This window comes from Procambarus clarkii, chromosome 14 (assembly GCF_040958095.1).
Source record: "Procambarus clarkii isolate CNS0578487 chromosome 14, FALCON_Pclarkii_2.0, whole genome shotgun sequence".
Classification (NCBI taxonomy): Eukaryota; Metazoa; Arthropoda; class Malacostraca; order Decapoda; family Cambaridae; genus Procambarus; species Procambarus clarkii.
In genome coordinates this window covers 25266130-25290493 of record NC_091163.1, presented here as the reverse complement: position 1 = coordinate 25290493, position 24364 = coordinate 25266130, and the positions used below count along the sequence as shown (strand labels likewise).

The 24364-nt window shown below is 41.3% G+C and overlaps 3 protein-coding genes across 7 annotated transcripts in view; 1 reads left to right on the top strand and 2 right to left on the bottom strand.

The window, feature by feature from the left end:
- Positions 1–24364, bottom strand: part of LOC123769723 (matrix-remodeling-associated protein 5-like) — a 254948-nt gene that overhangs the window by 160865 nt on the left and 69719 nt on the right. The window lies entirely within an intron of this gene.
- LOC138364762 (golgin subfamily A member 6-like protein 7) lies at positions 722–10056 on the bottom strand. Its single transcript, XM_069324732.1, has 3 exons — positions 9931–10056; positions 1201–1539; positions 722–1045 (listed from the first exon to the last, which is right to left on the bottom strand). Exons 1-3 carry the CDS (start codon positions 10054–10056, stop codon positions 722–724), a joined length of 789 nt encoding a protein of 262 aa, XP_069180833.1.
- On the top strand, positions 22519–23124 carry LOC138364761 (uncharacterized). Its single transcript, XM_069324731.1, has 2 exons — positions 22519–22680; positions 22801–23124. The coding sequence occupies exons 1-2, from the start codon at positions 22519–22521 to the stop codon at positions 23122–23124; spliced, it is 486 nt and encodes a 161-aa protein (XP_069180832.1).

Genomic DNA, 24364 nt, shown 5'->3' with positions numbered 1-24364 from the left:
ATATTGTTGTAAACATAAAATATCCGGAAGCAATGCACTCATTTGAGGGAAATCTAAATCCCACACCAGTTGCCCTTCCCTCGGAGTTCTCAGGTCAAGCGTGTGATGCAACACAGTGATTTCTTTGATCTGAGCTACAGCCCAGCCTTTCATGTTGTATATGTTGTTTAGTAACATTAAAGACTCATCTAAAGGACATGTTTGTGAGTGGTTGCTGGGGGAGGGGGGGGGCAAATGATAAACTGTTGATAAGTTAAACAGAGAATTATAATATTACTTTCGTCAGTCTGTCTGTCTGTCTCTCTCTCTCTCTCTCTCTCTCTCTCTCTCTCTCTCTCTCTCTCTCTCTCTCTCTCTCTCTCTCTCTCTCTCTCTCTCTCTCTCTCTCTCTCTCTCTCTCAAAATAAATATACATTTTGAAACTTAGCATGAAATGTATCAGTTGACAACAATAGGCCAACTTCAGTGTTCAGAGTCAGTACAAAGATCTTTGTAAAAATCTTTACTAGGCGACTATGAAGGCATCTTTATAAGAACTTCTGATTATGTAACATGCGATTTTGTATAAATAAAGGAGCAAACATCATACTCCAAACTACGTTTCATTACAGCTTCCTTAGGCTTTATTTTACCTTCCTCAGGCTTTATTATAGCTTTATCAGGCTTCATTATAGCTTCATCAGGTCTTATTATAGCTTCCTCAGGCTTTATTATAGCTTCATCAGGCTTTATCAGGCTTCATTATAGTTTCATCAGGCCTTATTATAGCTTCCTCAGGCTTTATTATAGCTTTATCAGGCTTCATTATAGTTTCATCAGGCCTTATTATAGCTTCCTCAGGCTTTATTATAGCTTTCTCTAGCATTATTATAGCTTTCTCAGGTTTTATTATAGCTTCCTGAGGCTTTATTATAGCTTCATCAGGCTTTATTTTAGCTTCATCAGGCTTTATTATGGCTTCATCAGGCTTTATTATAGCTTCCTCTGGCTTTATTATAGCTTCATCAGTCTTTATTATAGCTTCATCAGGCTTTATTATAGCTTCCTAAGGCTTTATTATAGCTTATTCAGGCTTTATTATAGCTCCCTCAGGCATTATTAGCTAGCTTCCTCAGGCTTTATTATAGCTTCCTCAGGCGTTATTATAGCTTCTCTGCTTAATATTTCAGGCCTTTATTATAGCTTCCCAGGCATTATTACAGCTTCCTCAGGCTTTATTATAGCTTCCTCAGGCGTTATTATAGCTTCCTCTGCTTTATTAGCTTCATCAGTCTTTATTATAGCTTCCTCAGGCTTTATTATAGCTTCCTCAGGCTTTATTATAGCTTCCTCAGGCTTTATTATAGCTTTCTCTAGCATTATTATAGCTTCCTCAGGTTTTATTATAGCTTCCTGAGGCTTTATTATAGCTTCATCAGGCTTTATTATAGCTTCATCAGGCTTTATTATGGCTTCATCAGGCTTTATTATAGCTTCCTCTGGCTTTATTATAGCTTCATCAGTCTTTATTATAGCTTCATCAGGCTTTATTATAGCTTCCTAAGGCTTTATTATAGCTTATTCAGGCTTTATTATAGCTCCCTCAGGCATTATTATAGCTTCCTCAGGCTTTATTATAGCTTATTCAGGCTTTATTATAGCTTCATCAGTCTTTATTATAGCTTCCTCAGGCTTTATTATAGCTTCCTCAGGCTTTATTATAGCTTCCTCAGGCGTTATTATAGCTTCCTCATGCTTTATTATAGCTTCCTCAGGCTTTACTATAGCTTCCTCGGGCTTTATTATAGCTTCCTAAAGCTTTATTATAGCTTTCTCAGGCTTTATTATAGTTTCCTCAGGCATTATTATAGCTTCCTCAGGACTCATGACAGCTTACACAGGCTTAACTACTGCTTCGACAGACTTATTTAGAGCTTTCATAAGCTTAATTACAGCTTCATCAAGCATAATTACAGCTTCGTCAGGCTTCATTAAGCTTCCCCAGGCTTAATTACAGCTTCCTCAGGCCTACTTACAGCTTCCTCAGACTTTATTACAGCTTTCCCAGGAGAAAATAATCAAGAGTTGTGAACTGGGGACAAGAAACTAAACGTTCTTTGCACGAAGAAAGCAATATTGACCGCTACTTCATCCACAAATTGCAAAAATTAAAAAAAAAGTTCCTAGCTGTCTCCAGATTGGCGCTTAAGTGATAGCCACTGCAACAACTCAAACATTTTGTCAATGAATGACAAATAACACACAAAATGGTGTTGAATAACTACCAACACCCCCCCCCCCACTTCTGGAGGTAAGTAATTATCAATAGAAGGCACCAAACCGGGAAGGCTATGTAGCACCATCAAATGTGCGGGATAATCAGAGGGCGCTAAATATCACCAAGGACGCCAATACGAGAACAAAAACGCATAAGGCGACCGATATCAAAAGTAACCGAGTCGCCAAGAATTCTATCGAGGGACAAGCGACCGCGGGGGACAGTCGGAAAACAAGACACACGCTCGTCCTGGAAGTCAGGACATTCAACAAGGATATGTACGACCGTAAGAGGGACAATGCAATTCGGACAATAAGGAGCAGGGCGGCGCTCCATTAAGTGACCGTGAGTTAAACGGGTATGGCCAATACGTAACCTAGCCAGAGCCGTTTCCCACCGCCGGTAATGGTGGCTGGAGGAAGGCCACTGGGACACACAACTCTTAAGAGTACGCAGTTTATTACCAAGAACAGGTGACCAACAACTCTGCCACCGGGCAAGGATGGAGGCATGAATAACTGGGTAAAAGTCAGAATAAGGAACACCTTCATGGGAGATGGGACAAGTGCGGATAGCGTCCTTAGCGGCAGCATCCGCACGCTCATTTAAAGAGACACCAATATGGCTGGGAACCCAGCAAAACGCAACCGACTTAAATTTACTGGAGATAAGAAACAGCCAATGTTGAATCTCGATGACCACAGGGTGGACTGGATTAAAGGACCCCTAAGGCATGAGGGAACTACGAGAATCAACTAATACTACGAAGGAGGATTGCCCCCGGGAAAATAGGAGACGAAGAACATAGAGAATAGCATAGAGTTCTGCTGTGAAGATGCTAGCCTCCGGAGGAAGGCGACAGATATAAGTGTGGTCAGGAAAAACAACAGAGTAGCCCACACCGTCAGTAGACTTCGACCCGTCGGTGAAGATGGGAACGGAGTGGGAGTGAGAAGAAAAGTGCTCAAGGAAAAGGCGTTTCAGAACTGTAGGAGGGGTAAAAGCTTTAGTGATGCGGGTCAGAGAAGTACAAAATTTGGGAAGGGGGGACCCTCCACGGGGGCAAGGAGGGAACAATACGAGGAGAAACATTAGTAAGACGAACCGAAAGAGAATCTTGTACACGAGACAAACGTACAGAAAGAGGAAGGTGGTGAAGAGGAACAGGAACTACAGGAGGGGTAAAAGTCAAAGCACGATAGAGGCGAGAGTGAGGATACTGGAAGGATCGCGCAAGATAGCGAAGACTGTAGCGATCACGGCGATCCTGGAGAGACAGAAAGCCAGTGTCAGCAAACAAGCTGAGGGCGGGAGTTGAACGAAAAGCACCAGAGCTGAGGCGCAACCCTGTATGGTGCAAAGGATCAAGACGGCGAAGAGTAGGAGGAGAAGCAGACGAGTAAGCAGGGCAACCATAATCGAGCTTAGACAGGACGAGAGAGGAATGCAAATAGAGAAGCGTGCGCCTATCCGCTCCCCAAGAAGTATGGGAAAAAACCTTAAGTAGTTTAGGGGCCTTAGAGCACTCAACACGGAGGTAAGAGACATGGGGCGACCACTGCTGGAGGTAACTATACTGACTAATTGTATAACCAACATTCAAACTCTAAAACAAAGTTCATCGGAGACTTGAATTTTTTTCCGTTATTTGTATTAATTATTATTAATATAATTTTGATAAATTAAAAACAAATAAGGCATAAAATAAATGAAAATGCATAAAACTTACAATAATAATAATAATAATAATAATAATTAATAAATAGTCAACAGCTAACTAATTAACGAGAATGTCATCAAAGGTCATTAGATTTTAATTAAACGAACACTGTTTTAACTCATAAAAGCAAACAATTTAAGTTTATTTGGCAACTTGATCTGCTAATGATTTTAATAGTGCAATAAAGTTGACCGATGACCTTCTGATAATTACTACCAGTTAACTAACTACACCAGCAAATGCAACTAATTATTTGTAGTAAAAAATGGGCTTCATGTAAGTAATTTGTATAACACAGAACAATGTAGTTGATCGTTAATAATATACATTAGTATATGTCTACGGCTTTGTCAAACTTTCTCCTCAAAATCATAACTTTTATGCAAACTTCTGGACGCAACAGTGACCAAACTTCACAACACTGTAACTTCTGGACGCAACAGTGATCAAACTTCACAACACTGTAACTTCTGGACGCAACAGTGATCAAACTTCACAACACTGTAACTTTTGGACGCTACAGTGACCAAACTTCACAACACTGTAACTTCTGGACGCAACAGTGATCAAACTTCACAACACTGTAACTTCTGGACGCAACAGTGATCAAACTTCACAACACTGTAACTTCTGGACGCAACAGTGATCAAACTTCACAACACTGTAACTTCTGGACGCAACAGTGATCAAACTTCACAACACTGTAACTTCTGGACGTTACAGTGACCAAACTTCACAACACTGTAACTTCTGGACGCTACAGTGACCAAACATCACAACACTGTAACTTCTGGACGCTACAGTGACCAAACTTCACAACACTGTAACTTCTGGACGCTACAGTGACCAAACGTCACAACACTGTAACTTCTGGACGCTACAGTGACCAAACTTCACAACACTGTAACTTCTGGACGTTACAGTGACCAAACTTCACAACACTGTAACTTCTGGACGCTACAGTGACCAAACTTCACAACACTGTATCTTCTGGACGCTACAGTGACCAAACTTCACAACACTGTAACTTCTGGACGCTACAGTGACCAAACTTCACAACACTGTAACTTCTGGACGCTACAGTGACCAAACTTCACAACACTAACTTCTGGACGCTACAGTGACAAAACTTAACAGCACTGTAACTTCTAGACGCATCAGTGACCAAACTTCACAACACTGTAACTTCTGGACGCTACAGTGCCCAAACTTCACAACATTGTAACTTGTGGACGCAGCAGTGACCAAACTTCACAACACTGTAACTTCTGGACGCTACAGTGACCAAACTTCACAACACTGTAACTTCTGGACGCTACAGTGACTAAACTTCACAACACTGTAACTTTTGGACGCAACAGTGATCAACTTTACAACACTGTAACTTCTGGACGCTACAGTGACTAAACTTCACAACACTGTAACTTCTGGACGCTACAGTGACCAAACTGTTACGCCAAATGTTGCGAGAAGTGTCCCGGACACGTCAACATTTTGGAAGTTGCTCAAGAGTTCCCCAAACTGCCTCTAACTGTTAGCAGAAAAACCAACTTTCCGCTATTGGGCCTCACTCACCTCGCCAACTCCACCGGCTATGGTGTACTCACCTATTTGTTCTTGCAGGGGTTGAGCTTTGGCTCTTTGGTCCCACCTCTCAACTGTCAATTAACTGGTGTAAAGATTCCTGAGCCTACTGGGCTCTATCATATCTACATTTAAAACTGTGTATGGAGTCAGCCTCCACCACATCACTGCCTAATGCATTCCATCCGTTAACTACTCTGACAATGAAAAAGTTCCTTCTATCGTCCCTGTGGCTCATGTGGGTACTCAGATTCCACCTGTGTCCCCTTGTTCGCGTCCCACCAGTGTTGAATAGTTTATCCTTGTTTACCCGGTCGATTCCCCTGAGGATTTTGTAGGTTGTGATCATGTCTCTCCTTACTCTTCTGTCTTCCAGTGTCGTAAGGTGCATTTCCCGCAGCCTTTCCTCGTAACTCATGCCTCTCAGTTCTGGGACTAGTCTAGTGGCATACCTTTGGACTTTTTCCAGTTTCGTCTTGTGCTTGACAAGGTACGGGCTCCATGCTGGGGCCGTATACTCCAAATTGTCATACATGTGTGGTGTACAAGATTCTGAATGATTCCTTACACAGGTTCCTGAACGCTCTTCTGATGTTAGCCAGCCTCGCATATGCCGCAGACGTTATTCTTTTTATGTGGGCTTCAAGAGACAGGTTTGGTGTGATATCAACTCCTAGATCTTTCTCTCTGTCTGTTACATGAAGTACTTCATTTCCTATTCTGTATCCTGTGTCTGGCCTCTTGTTTCTACTGCCTAGTTTCCTTACTTTACATTTACTCGGGTTGAACTTCAATAGCTATTTGTTGGACCATTCACTCTGTCTAGGTTATCTTGTAGCCTCCTACTTTCATCCTCAGTTTCAATCCTCCTCATAATTTTTGCATCATCGGCAAACATTGAGAGAAACGATTCTATACCCTCTGGGAGATCATTTACATATATCAGAAACAGCATAGGTCCAAGGACTGATCCCTGCGGGACTCCACTCGTAACGTCTTGCCAATCTGAGACCTCACCCCTCACACTGACTCGTTGCCTCCTGTTGCTTAGGTGTTCCTTTATCCAATGGAGTACCTTCCCTTTCACTCCAGTCTGCATCTCCAACTTTCGCACTAGCCTCTTGTGTGGCACTGTATCAAAGGCTTTCTGACAATCCAAAAATATGCAGTCTGCCCACACTTCTCTTTCTTGCCTTATTTTTGTTGCCAGGTCGTAGAATTCAAGTATCCCTGTGAGGCAGGACCTGCCATCTGATCAACCAGGCTGTGGCTCATACGTCAGGCTCAATGGTTATCTTGAGATGATTTCGGGGCTTTAGTGTCCCCGCGGCCCGGTCCTCGACCAGGCCTCCACCCCCTGGAAGCAGCCCGTGACTGCTGACTAACACCCAGGTACCTATTTTATTGCTAGGTAACAACCTATTTTACTGCTAGGTTGCGAGCAGCCGCGTCCAACAGCCTGGTTGATCAGTCCGGCAACCAGGAGGCCTGGTCGACGACCGGGCCGGGGGACGCTAAGCCCCGGAAGCACCTCAAGGTAACCTCAAGGTAACCTTTGTTGATGCTGTGTTACAAAGTTCTTTCGCTCTAGATGCTCCACTAGCTTTCTTTACACAATCTTCTCCATCATCTTGCATGGTATGCAGGTTAGAGACACTGGCCTGTAGTTCAGTGCCTCCTGTCGATCCCCTTTCTTGTTTATCGGGACTACGTTAGCTGCTTTCCAAATTTCTGGCAGTTCCCCTGTTGCCAGTGATTTGTTATACACTATGGAGAGTGGTAGGCACAGTTCTTCTGCTCCTTCCTTTAGTATCCAAGGGAAGATTCCATCTAGGCCTATAGCCTTTGTCACATCCAACTCTCGTAAACACTTCCTCACTTCTCCGCTGGTAATCTCAAACTCTTACAGTAGTTCCTGGTTAGCTATTCCCTCTCTGAAATAAGCTATTCTAATCTCTGGAAATTCTCCTTGCTCTAAGGTCTCTAAGGAATTTCTTATTCAGTTCCTCACACACTTCCTTGTCGTTTGTAGTGAATCCTTCTGCCCCTATCCTTAATTTCATAACCAGTTCCTTTACTGTTGTTTTTCTCCTGATGTGGCTATGCAGGAATTTAGGCTGAGTCTTTGCCTTGCTTGCGATGTCATTTTCGTATTGTCTTTCTGCCTCTCTTCTCATCGTGACATATTCATTCCTGGCATTCTGGTATCTTCCTCTGCTCTGATGAGTGTTTGTGTGTGTTTTCACCTAGTTGTGTTTGCGGGGGTTGAGCTTTGCTCTTTCGGCCCGCCTCTCAACTGTCAATCAACTGTTTACTAACTACTTTATTACTTTTTTACTATTTTTTTTCCCCACACCACACACACACACACCCCAGGAAGCAGCCCGTGACAGCTGACTAACTCCCAGGTACCTATTTACTGCTAGGTAACAGGGGCATTCAGGGTGAAAGAAACTTTGCCCATTTGTTTCTGCCTCGTGCGGGAATCGAACCCGCGCCACAGAATTACGAATCCTGCGCGCTATCCACCAGGCTACGAGGCCCCTAAAACTGTGTGTGTGTGTGTGTGTGTGTGTGTGTGTGTGTGTGTGTGTGTGTGTGAGTACTCACCTAATTGTACTCACCTAATTGTGCTTTGCGGGAGTTGATCTCTGGCTTTTGGGTCCCGCCTCTCAACCGTCAATCAACAGGTATACAGGTTTTTGAGCCTATTGGGCTCTATCATATTTACACTTGAAACTGTGTATGGAGTCAGCCTCCACCACATCACTTCCTAATGTGTTCCATTTGTCAACCACTCTGACACTAAAGAAGTTCTTTCTAATATCTCCGTGGCTCATTTGGTCACTCAGTTTCCACTTGTGTCCCCTAGTGCGTGTGCCCCTTTTGTTAAATAGCCTGTCTTTATCTACCTTATCAATTCCCTTGAGAATCTTGAAAGTGGTCAAGAAGACCTGGACAAGCTGCAGGAATGGTCGAACAAATGGCTGTTCGAGTTTAATCCAAGCAAATGTAATGTAATGAAGATAGGGGTAGGAAGCAGGAGACCAGATACAAGGTATCACTTGGGAGATGAAATACTTCAAGAGTCCGAGAGAGAGAAAGACCTGGGGGTTGATATCACACCAGACCTGTCCCCTGAAGCTCATATCAAGAGGATAACAGCAGCAGCATATGCCAGGTTGGCTTACATAAGAACGGCCTTTAGAAACTTGTGTAAGGAATCTTCCAGAACATTATTTACCACATATGTCAGACCAATCTTGGAGTATGCGGCACCAGCATGGAGTCCATATCAGGTCAAGCATGAGACTAAAATGGAAAAGGTTCAAAGGTTTGCCACCAGACTAGTACCCGAGCTGAGAGGTATGAGCTACGAGGAGAGACTACGGGAATTAAACCTCACTTCGTTGGAAGACAGAAGAGTTAGGGGGGACATGATCACCACATTCAAGATTCCCAAGGGAATCGACAGGGTTGATAAAGACAGGCTGTTTAACACAAGGGACACCCGCACTAGGGGACACAGGTGGAAACTGAGTGCCCAAATGAGCCACAGAGATATTAGAAAGACCTTTTTTAGTGTCAGAGTGGTTGACAAATGGAATGCATTAGGAAGTGATGTGGTGGAGGCTAACTCCATACACAGTTTCAAGTGTAGATATGATAGAGCCCAATAGGCTCAGGAACCTGTACACCTGTTGATTGACAGTTGAGAGGCGGGACCAAAGAGCCAGAGCTCAACCCCTGCAAGCACAACTAGGTGAGTACACACACACAATGTAACATAACGTGAAAAATCATAGACGTGTAGACTTGATATCATATTTAAAATTAGCTTGTTCATTATCACTGAGTTCAAGCTGTTTATCTGTTTGTAGTTCAAGGTGGACTCTAATGACTACATTATCAAAAAATGCATTCACTAACCAATGTAATATCCAATAATTATTTGAAGCAGATATTTACACCGCTTGTTTTAATATCTGTCAATCCGCTGCTTCTCTCCGGCTGACGCATTAGTGAAATAGCCGGCTTCAATTATGATAGGATCAACACGATTTAAAAAACTGAGACAGTTTATCATAGCGCGTAGCCTTACACCCTGAAATCGTAGATAGCAGCTTTATGTTTCGTTTAAATACACAATAGTGGGTTTGAATAAAGTTTGCGACAATTCTTTCACTAGTGAGATGTTTTTTGCATCTACTAAAGGCGTTGTTCCGTCTTCTTCAGTAAGACCAATAAACAACTCCGAAGCAATAAATGATAAGTCCACCAGCTGACCATTCACTCCCTTTATGATGAATTCCAGAAAGGTGTCTGTAAACTTATTATTCACTCAAGAATTCACAGGTAATACACCCACCGTTTGTCTGCTTGCAAATGTTGATTCTACCAATCGAGGAGAAAATACTTTAGGAAAAGCCTCACTAACAGCAGCCGTATAGTGTTCTAATGGGGCCTGGAGGCCTAGAGCATTATATCCAGCCATGTTTGTGCTTTAGAAAACTCTAGCTAAGTGAAAAGAATTTATGAGCGTTTCCATCATCTTAGTGGTAGAGCGAATTAAACAGATATTTAGCGCTCTTTAATTAGCTTTTACCATCAAGATTTTTTTAAGTTTTTCCATTTTTAAAGGTTAATAATATGATAATCAAGACCGTATATGTTCTCTCCTAGACAGTTAGTTTCAGACCGTCAGACCTTGACCCCGATGATGATGGGCAAGACAACCTTGAGGCGTTTAGCGCCGTGTGTGACATTTGTCTCATTAGCGCCCGGCGTCCTGGCTTTGCCATCATCGTCTAATCAGCGGGTTGTCTCTCCTAGCTGCCCTCACGTGTTAACAGTGACATTAAGGGGTTAGACTACATCAACCCAATGTGTGAGTTTATGTTCCCTACAATGAAACAGAATATTTATCACTCTTAATAATCTATTCGACCAAATACCATTTTAAAGTAAACCAGTCTAGTCCGTTTGTATGTTGTCTCAGTCAGCCAAGTCAGTAAGAGTTTACTGAATATTTACACAACCTTTAAATAAAAGTTATCCTATCTCACATAGCACGTTTACAGTCTTCAGTCCGCTGTTGCTGTTTGACTGCCTTACGGACTTACTGAGTGCTGGTAAATGCTATTTCAAGGAGTCTGACTGAGAACCTTTAACTAAAAAGACGTTTTATCTCATATACCATGTTACATGTTAAAGTACAGTCCACTGTTGCTGTTTGACTGCCTTACTGACTTACTGAGTGATGGTAAATGCTATTTCATCGAGTCTGACTGAGAACTAAACAGTCATCCTATCTTACAAGGAATGTTACAGTCTTCAGTCCACTCTTACTGATTGACTTACTGAGTTTAAAGATGTATAACTTTAAACTAAGCTAAAAATATGTACACACACGAAATAAATATCACATTCAGTAAACACTTACTAATCTGCTACTTGGTTGACTGAGAAAACATATAGATGGTCTTGATGATCGTATTATTATATACTTTTAAGATGAAAAACTTTTAATTAACTGTATATGTTGCCACAAGAAATAATTCCCACATTCAATAAACACCTACTGACTTGGCTGCCTGTGACAACATATAGACAGTCATGATTATTGTATTATTATTTAAAGATGAAAAAGTACAAACTAAACTGGAAATGTACAGACAAGAAATTATTCCCACATTCAGTAAACACCTACTGACTTGGCTGACTGAGACAACATATAGATGGCCTTGATGATTGTATTATTTTCTTTTTAAGATGTAAAACTTTAAACTAAAGAAGAAATGTTCCCACAAGAAATGATTCCCACTTTCATTAAATACTTACTGACTTGACTGAATGAGACAAGTATACAAGAACAGATGTTCGAGCCACCGCTCCCACCCACCAGGTGTTGAACTCCTGTAACTCAGAAGAGGAGACCACTTGTGACTGTTAAGGTGGGCTGACAGGTAACTATGAGAGCAGAGGTGGCGAGAGCAACACATACACACACCTCCTTCTTTATTTCGAGAAAACCTAACAACAACAACAACATAAATGTATAACTGTATACCCGCCATCCCTATATTTTAATCTAACGCAAATAAACTGAATGTGTGTGCTCCTACCTTAATTATTATTATTATTATTATTATTATTATTATTATTATTATTATTATTCTACTCAATGGTTCAAAACACTCCCACCGTTCAGTGTAAGCTGCTGCAGGGAGCGCGCGAGTATATGTATATATATATATTTATATATATTTATATATATATATATATATATATATATTATATATATATATATATACATATATATATATATATATATATTATATATATAATATATATATATATTATATATATATATATATAATATATATATATATATATATATATATATAATATACATATATATATATATTTATATATATATATATATATATATATATATATATATATATATATATATATATATATATAATATATATAAATATATTATATATACATATACTCGCGCGCTCCCTGCAGCAGCTTACACTGAACGGTGGGAGTGTTTTGAACCATTGAGTAGAATAATAATAATAATAATAATAATAATAATAATAATAATAATAATAATTAAGGTAGGAGCACACACATTCAGTTTATTTGCGTTAGATTAAAATATAGGGATGGCGGGTATACAGTTATACATTTATGTTGTTGTTGTTGTTAGGTTTTCTCGAAATAAAGAAGGAGGTGTGTGTATGTGTTGCTCTCGCCACCTCTGCTCTCATAGTTACCTGTCAGCCCACCTTAACAGTCACAAGTGGTCTCCTCTTCTGAGTTACAGGAGTTCAACACCTGGTGGGGGGAGCGGTGGCTCGAACATCTGTTCTTGTATACTTGTCTCATTCAGTCAAGTCAGTAAGTATTTAATGAAAGTGGGAATCATTTCTTGTGGGAACATTTCTTCTTTAGTTTAAAGTTTTACATCTTAAAAAGAAAATAATACAATCATCAAGGCCATCTATATGTTGTCTCAGTCAGCCAAGTCAGTAGGTGTTTACTGAATGTGGGAATAATTTCTTGTCTGTACATTTCCAGTTTAGTTTGTACTTTTTCATCTTTAAATAATAATACAATAATCATGACTGTCTATATGTTGTCACAGGCAGCCAAGTCAGTAGGTGTTTATTGAATGTGGGAATTATTTCTTGTGGCAACATATACAGTTAATTAAAAGTTTTTCATCTTAAAAGTATATAATAATACGATCATCAAGACCATCTATATGTTTTCTCAGTCAACCAAGTAGCAGATTAGTAAGTGTTTACTGAATGTGATATTTATTTCGTGTGTGTACATATTTTTAGCTTAGTTTAAAGTTATACATCTTTAAACTCAGTAAGTCAATCAGTAAGAGTGGACTGAAGACTGTAACATTCCTTGTAAGATAGGATGACTGTTTAGTTCTCAGTCAGACTCGATGAAATAGCATTTACCATCACTCAGTAAGTCAGTAAGGCAGTCAAACAGCAACAGTGGACTGTACTTTAACATGTAACATGGTATATGAGATAAAACGTCTTTTTAGTTAAAGGTTCTCAGTCAGACTCCTTGAAATAGCATTTACCAGCACTCAGTAAGTCCGTAAGGCAGTCAAACAGCAACAGCGGACTGAAGACTGTAAACGTGCTATGTGAGATAGGATAACTTTTATTTAAAGGTTGTGTAAATATTCAGTAAACTCTTACTGACTTGGCTGACTGAGACAACATACAAACGGACTAGACTGGTTTACTTTAAAATGGTATTTGGTCGAATAGATTATTAAGAGTGATAAATATTCTGTTTCATTGTAGGGAACATAAACTCACACATTGGGTTGATGTAGTCTAACCCCTTAATGTCACTGTTAACACGTGAGGGCAGCTAGGAGAGACAACCCGCTGATTAGACGATGATGGCAAAGCCAGGACGCCGGGCGCTAATGAGACAAATGTCACACACGGCGCTAAACGCCTCAAGGTTGTCTTGCCCATCATCATCGGGGTCAAGGTCTGACGGTCTGAAACTAACTGTCTAGGAGAGAACATATACGGTCTTGATTATCATATTATTAACCTTTAAAAATGGAAAAACTTAAAAAAATCTTGATGGTAAAAGCTAATTAAAGAGCGCTAAATATCTGTTTAATTCGCTCTACCACTAAGATGATGGAAACGCTCATAAATTCTTTTCACTTAGCTAGAGTTTTCTAAAGCACAAACATGGCTGGATATAATGCTCTAGGCCTCCAGGCCCCATTAGAACACTATACGGCTGCTGTTAGTGAGGCTTTTCCTAAAGTATTTTCTCCTCGATTGGTAGAATCAACATTTGCAAGCAGACAAACGGTGGGTGTATTACCTGTGAATTCTTGAGTGAATAATAAGTTTACAGACACCTTTCTGGAATTCATCATAAAGGGAGTGAATGGTCAGCTGGTGGACTTATCATTTATTGCTTCGGAGTTGTTTATTGGTCTTACTGAAGAAGACGGAACAACGCCTTTAGTAGATGCAAAAAACATCTCACTAGTGAAAGAATTGTCGCAAACTTTATTCAAACCCACTATTGTGTATTTAAACGAAACATAAAGCTGCTATCTACGATTTCAGGGTGTAAGGCTACGCGCTATGAAACTGTCTCAGTTTTTTAAATCGTGTTGATCCTATCATAATTGAAGCCGGCTATTTCACTAATGCGTCAGCCGGAGAGAAGCAGCGGATTGACAGATATTAAAACAAGCGGTGTAAATATCTGCTTCAAATAATTATTGGATATTACATTGGTTAGTGAATGCATTTTTGATAATGTAGTCATTAGAGTCCACCTTGAACTACAAACAGATAAACAGCTTGAACTCAGTGATAATGAACAAGCTAATTTTAAATATGATATCAAGTCTACACGTCTATGATTTTTCACGTTATGTTACATTGTGTGTGTGTACTCACCTAGTTGTGCTTGCAGGGGTTGAGCTCTGGCTCTTTGGTCCCGCCTCTCAACTGTCAATCAACAGGTGTACAGGTTCCTGAGCCTATTGGGCTCTATCATATCTACACTTGAAACTGTGTATGGAGTTAGCCTCCACCACATCACTTCCTAATGCATTCCATTTGTCAACCACTCTGACACTAAAAAAGGTCTTTCTAATATCTCTGTGGCTCATTTGGGCACTCAGTTTCCACCTGTGTCCCCTAGTGCGGGTGTCCCTTGTGTTAAACAGCCTGTCTTTATCAACCCTGTCGATTCCCTTGGGAATCTTGAATGTGGTGATCATGTCCCCCCTAACTCTTCTGTCTTCCAACGAAGTGAGGTTTAATTCCCGTAGTCTCTCCTCGTAGCTCATACCTCTCAGCTCGGGTACTAGTCTGGTGGCAAACCTTTGAACCTTTTCCATTTTAGTCTCATGCTTGACCTGATATGGACTCCATGCTGGTGCCGCATACTCCAAGATTGGTCTGACATATGTGGTAAATAATGTTCTGGAAGATTCCTTACACAAGTTTCTAAAGGCCGTTCTTATGTAAGCCAACCTGGCATATGCTGCTGCTGTTATCCTCTTGATATGAGCTTCAGGGGACAGGTCTGGTGTGATATCAACCCCCAGGTCTTTCTCTCTCTCGGACTCTTGAAGTATTTCATCTCCCAAGTGATACCTTGTATCTGGTCTCCTGCTTCCTACCCCTATCTTCATTACATTACATTTGCTTGGATTAAACTCGAACAGCCATTTGTTCGACCATTCCTGCAGCTTGTCCAGGTCTTCTTGACCACTTTCAAGATTCTCAAGGGAATTGATAAGGTAGATAAAGACAGGCTATTTAACAAAAGGGGCACACGCACTAGGGGACACAAGTGGAAACTGAGTGACCAAATGAGCCACGGAGATATTAGAAAGAACTTCTTTAGTGTCAGAGTGGTTGACAAATGGAACACATTAGGAAGTGATGTGGTGGAGGCTGACTCCATACACAGTTTCAAGTGTAAATATGATAGAGCCCAATAGGCTCAAAAACCTGTATACCTGTTGATTGACGGTTGAGAGGCGGGACCCAAAAGCCAGAGATCAACTCCCGCAAAGCACAATTAGGTGAGTACAATTAGGTGAGTACTCACACACACACACACACACACACACACACACACACACACACACACACACACAGTTTTAGGGGCCTCGTAGCCTGGTGGATAGCGCGCAGGATTCGTAATTCTGTGGCGCGGGTTCGATTCCCGCACGAGGCAGAAACAAATGGGCAAAGTTTCTTTCACCCTGAATGCCCCTGTTACCTAGCAGTAAATAGGTACCTGGGAGTTAGTCAGCTGTCACGGGCTGCTTCCTGGGGTGTGTGTGTGTGTGGTGTGGGGAAAAAAAATAGTAAAAGTAGAATAAAGTAGTTAGTAAACAGTTGATTGACAGTTGAGAGGCGGGCCGAAAGAGCAAAGCTCAACCCCCGCAAACACAACTAGGTGAAAACACACACAAACACTCATCAGAGCAGAGGAAGATACCAGAATGCCAGGAATGAATATGTCACGATGAGAAGAGAGGCAGAAAGACAATACGAAAATGACATCGCAAGCAAGGCAAAGACTCAGCCTAAATTCCTGCATAGCCACATCAGGAGAAAAACAACAGTAAAGGAACTGGTTATGAAATTAAGGATAGGGGCAGAAGGATTCACTACAAACGACAAGGAAGTGTGTGAGGAACTGAATAAGAAATTCCTTAGAGACCTTAGAGCAAGGAGAATTTCCAGAGATTAGAATAGCTTATTTCAGAGAGGGAATAGCTAACCAGGAACTACTGTAAGAGTTTGAGATTACCAGCGGAGAAGTGAGGAAGTGTTTACGAGAGTTGGATGTGACAAAGGCTATAGGCCTAGATGGAATCTTCCCTTGGATACTAAAGGAAGGAGCAGAAGAACTGTGCCTACCACTCTCCATAGTGTATAACAAATCACTGGCAACAGGGGAACTGCCAGAAATTTGGAAAGCAGCTAACGTAGTCCCGATAAACAAGAAAGGGGATCGACAGGAGGCACTGAACTACAGGCCAGTGTCTCAACCTGCATACCATGCAAGATGATGGAGAAGATTGTGTAAAGAAAGCTAGTGGAGCATCTAGAGCGAAAGAACTTTGTAACACAGCATCAACAAAGGTTACCTTGAGGTTACCTTGAGGTGCTTCCGGGGCTTAGCGTCCCCGCGGCCCGGTCGTCGACCAGGCCTCCTGGTTGCCGGACTGATCAACCAGGCTGTTGGACGCGGCTGCTCGCAACCTAGCAGTAAAATAGGTTGTTACCTAGCAATAAAATAGGTACCTGGGTGTTAGTCAGCAGTCACGGGCTGCTTCCAGGGGGTGGAGGCCTGGTCGAGGACCGGGCCGCGGGGACACTAAAGCCCCGAAATCATCTCAAGATAACCATTGAGCCTGACGTATGAGCCACAGCCTGGTTGATCAGATGGCAGGTCCTGCCTCACAGGGATACTTGAATTCTACGACCTGGCAAAAAAATAAGGCAAGAAAGAGAAGTGTGGGCAGACTGCATATTTTTGGATTGTCAGAAAGCCTTTGATACAGTGCCACACAAGAGGCTAGTGCGAAAGTTGGAGATGCAGACTGGAGTGAAAGGGAAGGTACTCCATTGGATAAAGGAACACCTAAGCAACAGGAGGCAACGAGTCAGTGTGAGGGGTGAGGTCTCAGATTGGCAAGACGTTACGAGTGGAGTCCCGCAGGGATCAGTCCTTGGACCTATGCTGTTTCTGATATATGTAAATGATCTCCCAGAGGGTATAGAATCGTTTCTCTCAATGTTTGCCGATGATGCAAAAATTATGAGGAGGATTGAAACTGAGGATGAAAGTAGGAGGCTACAAGATAACCTAGACAGAGTGAATGGTCCAACAAATAGCTATTGAAGTTCAACCCGAGTAAATGTAAAGTAAGGAAACTAGGCAGTAGAAACAAGAGGCCAGACACAGGATACAGAATAGGAAATGAAGTACTTCATGTAACAGACAGAGAGAAAGATCTAGGAGTTGATATCACACCAAACCTGTCTCTTGAAGCCCACATAAAAAGAATAACGTCTGCGGCATATGCGAGGCTGGCTAACATCAGAAGAGCGTTCAGGAACCTGTGTAAGGAATCATTCAGAATCTTGTACACCACACATGTATGACCAATCTTGGAGTATACGGCCCCAGCATGGAGCCCGTACCTTGTCAAGCACAAGACGAAACTGGAAAAAGTCCAAAGGTATGCCACTAGACTAGTCCCAGAACTGAGAGGCATGAGTTACGAGGAAAGGCTGCGGGAAATGCACCTTACGACACTGGAAGACAGTAGAGGTAAGGAGAGACATGATCACAACCTACAAAATCCTCAGGGGGAATCGACCGGGTAAACAAGGATAAACTATTCAACACTGGTGGGACGCGAACAAGGGGACACAGGTGGAATCTGAGTACCCACATGAGCCACAGAGACGTTAGAAGGAACATTTTCAGTGTCAGAGTAGTTAACGGATGGAATGCATTAGGCAGTGATGTGGTGGAGGCTGACTCCATACACAGTTTCAAATGTAGATATGATAGAGCCCAGTAGGCTCAGGAATCTTTACACCAGTTAATTGACAGTTGAGAGGTGGGACCAAAGAGCCAAAGCTCAACCCCTGCAAGAACAAATAGGTGAGTACACCATAGCCGGTGGAGTTGGCGAGGTGAGTGAGGCCCAATAGCGGAAAGTTGGTTTTTCTGCTAACAGTTAGAGGCAGTTTGGGGAACTCTTGAGCAACTTCCAAAATGTTGACGTGTCCGGGACACTTCTCGCAACATTTGGCGTAACAGTTTGGTCACTGTAGCGTCCAGAAGTTACAGTGTTGTGAAGTTTAGTCACTGTAGCGTCCAGAAGTTACAGTGTTGTAAAGTTGATCACTGTTGCGTCCAAAAGTTACAGTGTTGTGAAGTTTAGTCACTGTAGCGTCCAGAAGTTACAGTGTTGTGAAGTTTGGTCACTGTAGCGTCCAGAAGTTACAGTGTTGTGAAGTTTGGTCACTGCTGCGTCCACAAGTTACAATGTTGTGAAGTTTGGGCACTGTAGCGTCCAGAAGTTACAGTGTTGTGAAGTTTGGTCACTGATGCGTCTAGAAGTTACAGTGCTGTTAAGTTTTGTCACTGTAGCGTCCAGAAGTTAGTGTTGTGAAGTTTGGTCACTGTAGCGTCCAGAAGTTACAGTGTTGTGAAGTTTGGTCACTGTAGCGTCCAGAAGTTACAGTGTTGTGAAGTTTGGTCACTGTAGCGTCCAGAAGATACAGTGTTGTGAAGTTTGGTCACTGTAGCGTCCAGAAGTTACAGTGTTGTGAAGTTTGGTCACTGTAACGTCCAGAAGTTACAGTGTTGTGAAGTTTGGTCACTGTAGCGTCCAGAAGTTACAGTGTTGTGACGTTTGGTCACTGTAGCGTCCAGAAGTTACAGTGTTGTGAAGTTTGGTCACTGTAGCGTCCAGAAGTTACAGTGTTGTGATGTTTGGTCACTGTAGCGTCCAGAAGTTACAGTGTTGTGAAGTTTGGTCACTGTAACGTCCAGAAGTTACAGTGTTGTGAAGTTTGATCACTGTTGCGTCCAGAAGTTACAGTGTTGTGAAGTTTGATCACTGTTGCGTCCAGAAGTTACAGTGTTGTGAAGTTTGATCACTGTTGCGTCCAGAAGTTACAGTGTTGTGAAGTTTGATCACTGTTGCGTCCAGAAGTTACAGTGTTGTGAAGTTTGGTCACTGTAGCGTCCAAAAGTTACAGTGTTGTGAAGTTTGATCACTGTTGCGTCCAGAAGTTACAGTGTTGTGAAGTTTGATCACTGTTGCGTCCAGAAGTTACAGTGTTGTGAAGTTTGGTCACTGTTGCGTCCAGAAGTTTGCATAAAAGTTATGATTTTGAGGAGAAAGTTTGACAAAGCCGTAGACATATACTAATGTATATTATTAACGATCAACTACATTGTTCTGTGTTATACAAATTACTTACATGAAGCCCATTTTTTACTACAAATAATTAGTTGCATTTGCTGGTGTAGTTAGTTAACTGGTAGTAATTATCAGAAGGTCATCGGTCAACTTTATTGCACTATTAAAATCATTAGCAGATCAAGTTGCCAAATAAACTTAAATTGTTTGCTTTTATGAGTTAAAACAGTGTTCGTTTAATTAAAATCTAATGACCTTTGATGACATTCTCGTTAATTAGTTAGCTGTTGACTATTTATTAATTATTATTATTATTATTATTATTATTGTAAGTTTTATGCATTTTCATTTATTTTATGCCTTATTTGTTTTTAATTTATCAAAATTATATTAATAATAATTAATACAAATAACGGAAAAAAATTCAAGTCTCCGATGAACTTTGTTTTAGAGTTTGAATGTTGGTTATACAATTAGTCAGTATAGTTACCTCCAGCAGTGGTCGCCCCATGTCTCTTACCTCCGTGTTGAGTGCTCTAAGGCCCCTAAACTACTTAAGGTTTTTTCCCATACTTCTTGGGGAGCGGATAGGCGCACGCTTCTCTATTTGCATTCCTCTCTCGTCCTGTCTAAGCTCGATTATGGTTGCCCTGCTTACTCGTCTGCTTCTCCTCCTACTCTTCGCCGTCTTGATCCTTTGCACCATACAGGGTTGCGCCTCAGCTCTGGTGCTTTTCGTTCAACTCCCGCCCTCAGCTTGTTTGCTGACACTGGCTTTCTGTCTCTCCAGGATCGCCGTGATCGCTACAGTCTTCGCTATCTTGCGCGATCCTTCCAGTATCCTCACTCTCGCCTCTATCGTGCTTTGACTTTTACCCCTCCTGTAGTTCCTGTTCCTCTTCACCACCTTCCTCTTTCTGTACGTTTGTCTCGTGTACAAGATTCTCTTTCGGTTCGTCTTACTAATGTTTCTCCTCGTATTGTTCCCTCCTTGCCCCCGTGGAGGGTCCCCCTTCCCAAATTTTGTACTTCTCTGACCCGCATCACTAAAGCTTTTACCCCTCCTACAGTTCTGAAACGCCTTTTCCTTGAGCACTTTTCTTCTCACTCCCACTCCGTTCCCATCTTCACCGACGGGTCGAAGTCTACTGACGGTGTGGGCTACTCTGTTGTTTTTCCTGACCACACTTATATCTGTCGCCTTCCTCCGGAGGCTAGCATCTTCACAGCAGAACTCTATGCTATTCTCTATGTTCTTCGTCTCCTATTTTCCCGGGGGCAATCCTCCTTCGTAGTATTAGTTGATTCTCGTAGTTCCCTCATGCCTTAGGGGTCCTTTAATCCAGTCCACCCTGTGGTCATCGAGATTCAACATTGGCTGTTTCTTATCTCCAGTAAATTTAAGTCGGTTGCGTTTTGCTGGGTTCCCAGCCATATTGGTGTCTCTTTAAATGAGCGTGCGGATGCTGCCGCTAAGGACGCTATCCGCACTTGTCCCATCTCCCATGAAGGTGTTCCTTATTCTGACTTTTACCCAGTTATTCATGCCTCCATCCTTGCCCGGTGGCAGAGTTGTTGGTCACCTGTTCTTGGTAATAAACTGCGTACTCTTAAGAGTTGTGTGTCCCAGTGGCCTTCCTCCAGCCACCATTACCGGCGGTGGGAAACGGCTCTGGCTAGGTTACGTATTGGCCATACCCGTTTAACTCACGGTCACTTAATGGAGCGCCGCCCTGCTCCTTATTGTCCGAATTGCATTGTCCCTCTTACGGTCGTACATATCCTTGTTGAATGTCCTGACTTCCAGGACGAGCGTGTGTCTTGTTTTCCGACTGTCCCCCGCGGTCGCTTGTCCCTCGATAGAATTCTTGGCGACTCGGTTACTTTTGATATCGGTCGCCTTATGCGTTTTTGTTCTCGTATTGGCGTCCTTGGTGATATTTAGCGCCCTCTGATTATCCCGCACATTTGATGGTGCTACATAGCCTTCCCGGTTTGGTGCCTTCTATTGATAATTACTTACCTCCAGAAGGGGGGGGGGGGTGTTGGTAGTTATTCAACACCATTTTGTGTGTTATTTGTCATTCATTGACAAAATGTTTGAGTTGTTGCAGTGGCTATCACTTAAGCGCCAATCTGGAGACAGCTAGGAACTTTTTTTTTAATTTTTGCAATTTGTGGATGAAGTAGCGGTCAATATTGCTTTCTTCGTGCAAAGAACGTTTAGTTTCTTGTCCCCAGTTCACAACTCTTGATTATTTTCTCCTGGGAAAGCTGTAATAAAGTCTGAGGAAGCTGTAAGTAGGCCTGAGGAAGCTGTAATTAAGCCTGGGGAAGCTTAATGAAGCCTGACGAAGCTGTAATTATGCTTGATGAAGCTGTAATTAAGCTTATGAAAGCTCTAAATAAGTCTGTCGAAGCAGTAGTTAAGCCTGTGTAAGCTGTCATGAGTCCTGAGGAAGCTATAATAATGCCTGAGGAAACTATAATAAAGCCTGAGAAAGCTATAATAAAGCTTTAGGAAGCTATAATAAAGCCCGAGGAAGCTATAGTAAAGCCTGAGGAAGCTATAATAAAGCATGAGGAAGCTATAATAACGCCTGAGGAAGCTATAATAAAGCCTGAGGAAGCTATAATAAAGCCTGAGGAAGCTATAATAAAGACTGATGAAGCTATAATAAAGCCTGAATAAGCTATAATAAAGCCTGAGGAAGCTATAATAATGCCTGAGGGAGCTATAATAAAGCCTGAATAAGCTATAATAAAGCCTTAGGAAGCTATAATAAAGCCTGATGAAGCTATAATAAAGACTGATGAAGCTATAATAAAGCCAGAGGAAGCTATAATAAAGCCTGATGAGATGCCATAATAAAGCCTGATGAAGCTATAATAAAGCCTGATGAAGCTATAATAAAGCCTCAGGAAGCTATAATAAAACCTGAGGAAGCTATAATAATGCTAGAGAAAGCTATAATAAAGCCTGAGGAAGCTATAATAAAGCCTGAGGAAGCTATAATAAAGCCTGAGGAAGCTATAATAAAGACTGATGAAGCTATAATAAAGCCAGAGGAAGCTATAATAACGCCTGAGGAAGCTATAATAAAGCCTGAGGAAGCTGTAATAATGCCTGAGGGAGCTATAATAAAGCCTGAATAAGCTATAATAAAGCCTGAGGAAGCTATAATAATGCCTGAGGGAGCTATAATAAAGCCTGAATAAGCTATAATAAAGCCTTAGGAAGCTATAATAAAGCCTGATGAAGCTATAATAAAGACTGATGAAGCTATAATAAAGCCAGAGGAAGCTATAATAAAGCCTGATGAAGCCATAATAAAGCCTGATGAAGCTAAAATAAAGCCTGATGAAGCTATAATAAAGCCTCAGGAAGCTATAATAAAACCTGAGAAAGCTATAATAATGCTAGAGAAAGCTATAATAAAGCCTGAGGAAGCTATAATAAGGCCTGATGAAACTATAATGAAGCCTGATAAAGCTATAATAAAGCCTGAGGAAGCTATAATAAGGCCTGATGAAACTATAATGAAGCCTGATAAAGCCTGATGAAGCTATAATAAAGCCTGAGGAAGCTATAATAAGACCTGATGAAGCTATAATGAAGCCTGATAAAGCTATAATAAAGCCTGAGGAAGGTAAAATAAAGCCTAAGGAAGCTGTAATGAAACGTAGTTTGGAGTATGATGTTTGCTCCTTTATTTATACAAAATCGCATGTTACATAATCAGAAGTTCTTATAAAGATGCCTTCATAGTCGCCTAGTAAAGATTTTTACAAAGATCTTTGTACTGACTCTGAACACTGAAGTTGGCCTATTGTTGTCAACTGATACATTTCATGCTAAGTTTCAAAATGTATATTTATTTTGAGAGAGAGAGAGAGAGAGAGAGAGAGAGAGAGGAGAGAGAGAGAGAGAGAGAGAGAGAGAGAGAGAGAGAGAGAGAGAGAGAGAGAGAGAGAGAGACAGACAGACAGACTGACGAAAGTAATATTATAATTCTCTGTTTAACTTATCAACAGTTTATCATTTGCCCCCCCCCTCCCCCCAGCAACCACTCACAAACATGTCCTTTAGATGAGTCTTTAATGTTACTAAACAACATATACAACATGAAAGGCTGGGCTGTAGCTCAGATCAAAGAAATCACTGTGTTGCATCACACGCTTGACCTGAGAACTCCGAGGGAAGGGCAACTGGTGTGGGATTTAGATTTCCCTCAAATGAGTGCATTGCTTCCGGATATTTTATGTTTACAACAATATTAATGAAGTTTTATACGTTTTATCATAGAAAAAGTTTTGTAATTTGATACATAATGTTAAACTGGGCATTTATAATGTTAATATTAGTTGCATTGTAAGTGGTAGTTTTAATAACCGGTTTACTTAAAAAAAAATAGGTATCATTAATTGTGTGTGTAACGTTTGACTGAATGCAAAGCTACATTTGTTCAATAGTAAATTCGATGACCGCCTTTAAGGATTCGAACCAAGACCGCCAGGTTGGAACCCCCAGTCTCATGTTCAGTCTTTCATCATGGAACTCACTCCCTACTGAATTGAAAAGCTGTCCAACTTTTACATCATTCAAAATCAATACTAAAAAGTACCTAATTTCATCTTCATAGTTTTTCACTTTTTGCCTTAAAATTGCACTGTATCAATTGCTACCCAATCTCCCAACCTTTATGTTCCCAATTTGAACATCTTTACCATTGTGATCATTGCTGTTTTCTTATATGTGCTGCCAATCTGTTGTATGGTGTTTATAAATCTTGTTTATCTG

Excerpts from the sequence above, each read along its gene's own strand:
- LOC138364762 (XM_069324732.1), bottom strand. The coding sequence starts at position 10,056 with ATGGCTGGATATAATGCTCTAGGCCTCCAGGCCCCATTAGAACACTAT. Across the intron at positions 1,540-9,930 it reads CATTTGCAAGCAGACAAACG|GAAGCTATAATAAAGCCTGA; the intron begins GTGGGTGTATTA and ends ATAAAGCCTTAG. Across the intron at positions 1,046-1,200 it reads TAATAAAGCCTGAGGAAGCT|GAAGCTATAATAAAGCCTGA; the intron begins GTAATAATGCCT and ends ATAAAGCCTTAG.
- LOC138364761 (XM_069324731.1), top strand. The coding sequence starts at position 22,519 with ATGCTAGAGAAAGCTATAATAAAGCCTGAGGAAGCTATAATAAAGCCT. Across the intron at positions 22,681-22,800 it reads TAATAAAGCCTGAGGAAGCT|GAAGCTATAATAAAGCCTGA; the intron begins GTAATAATGCCT and ends ATAAAGCCTTAG.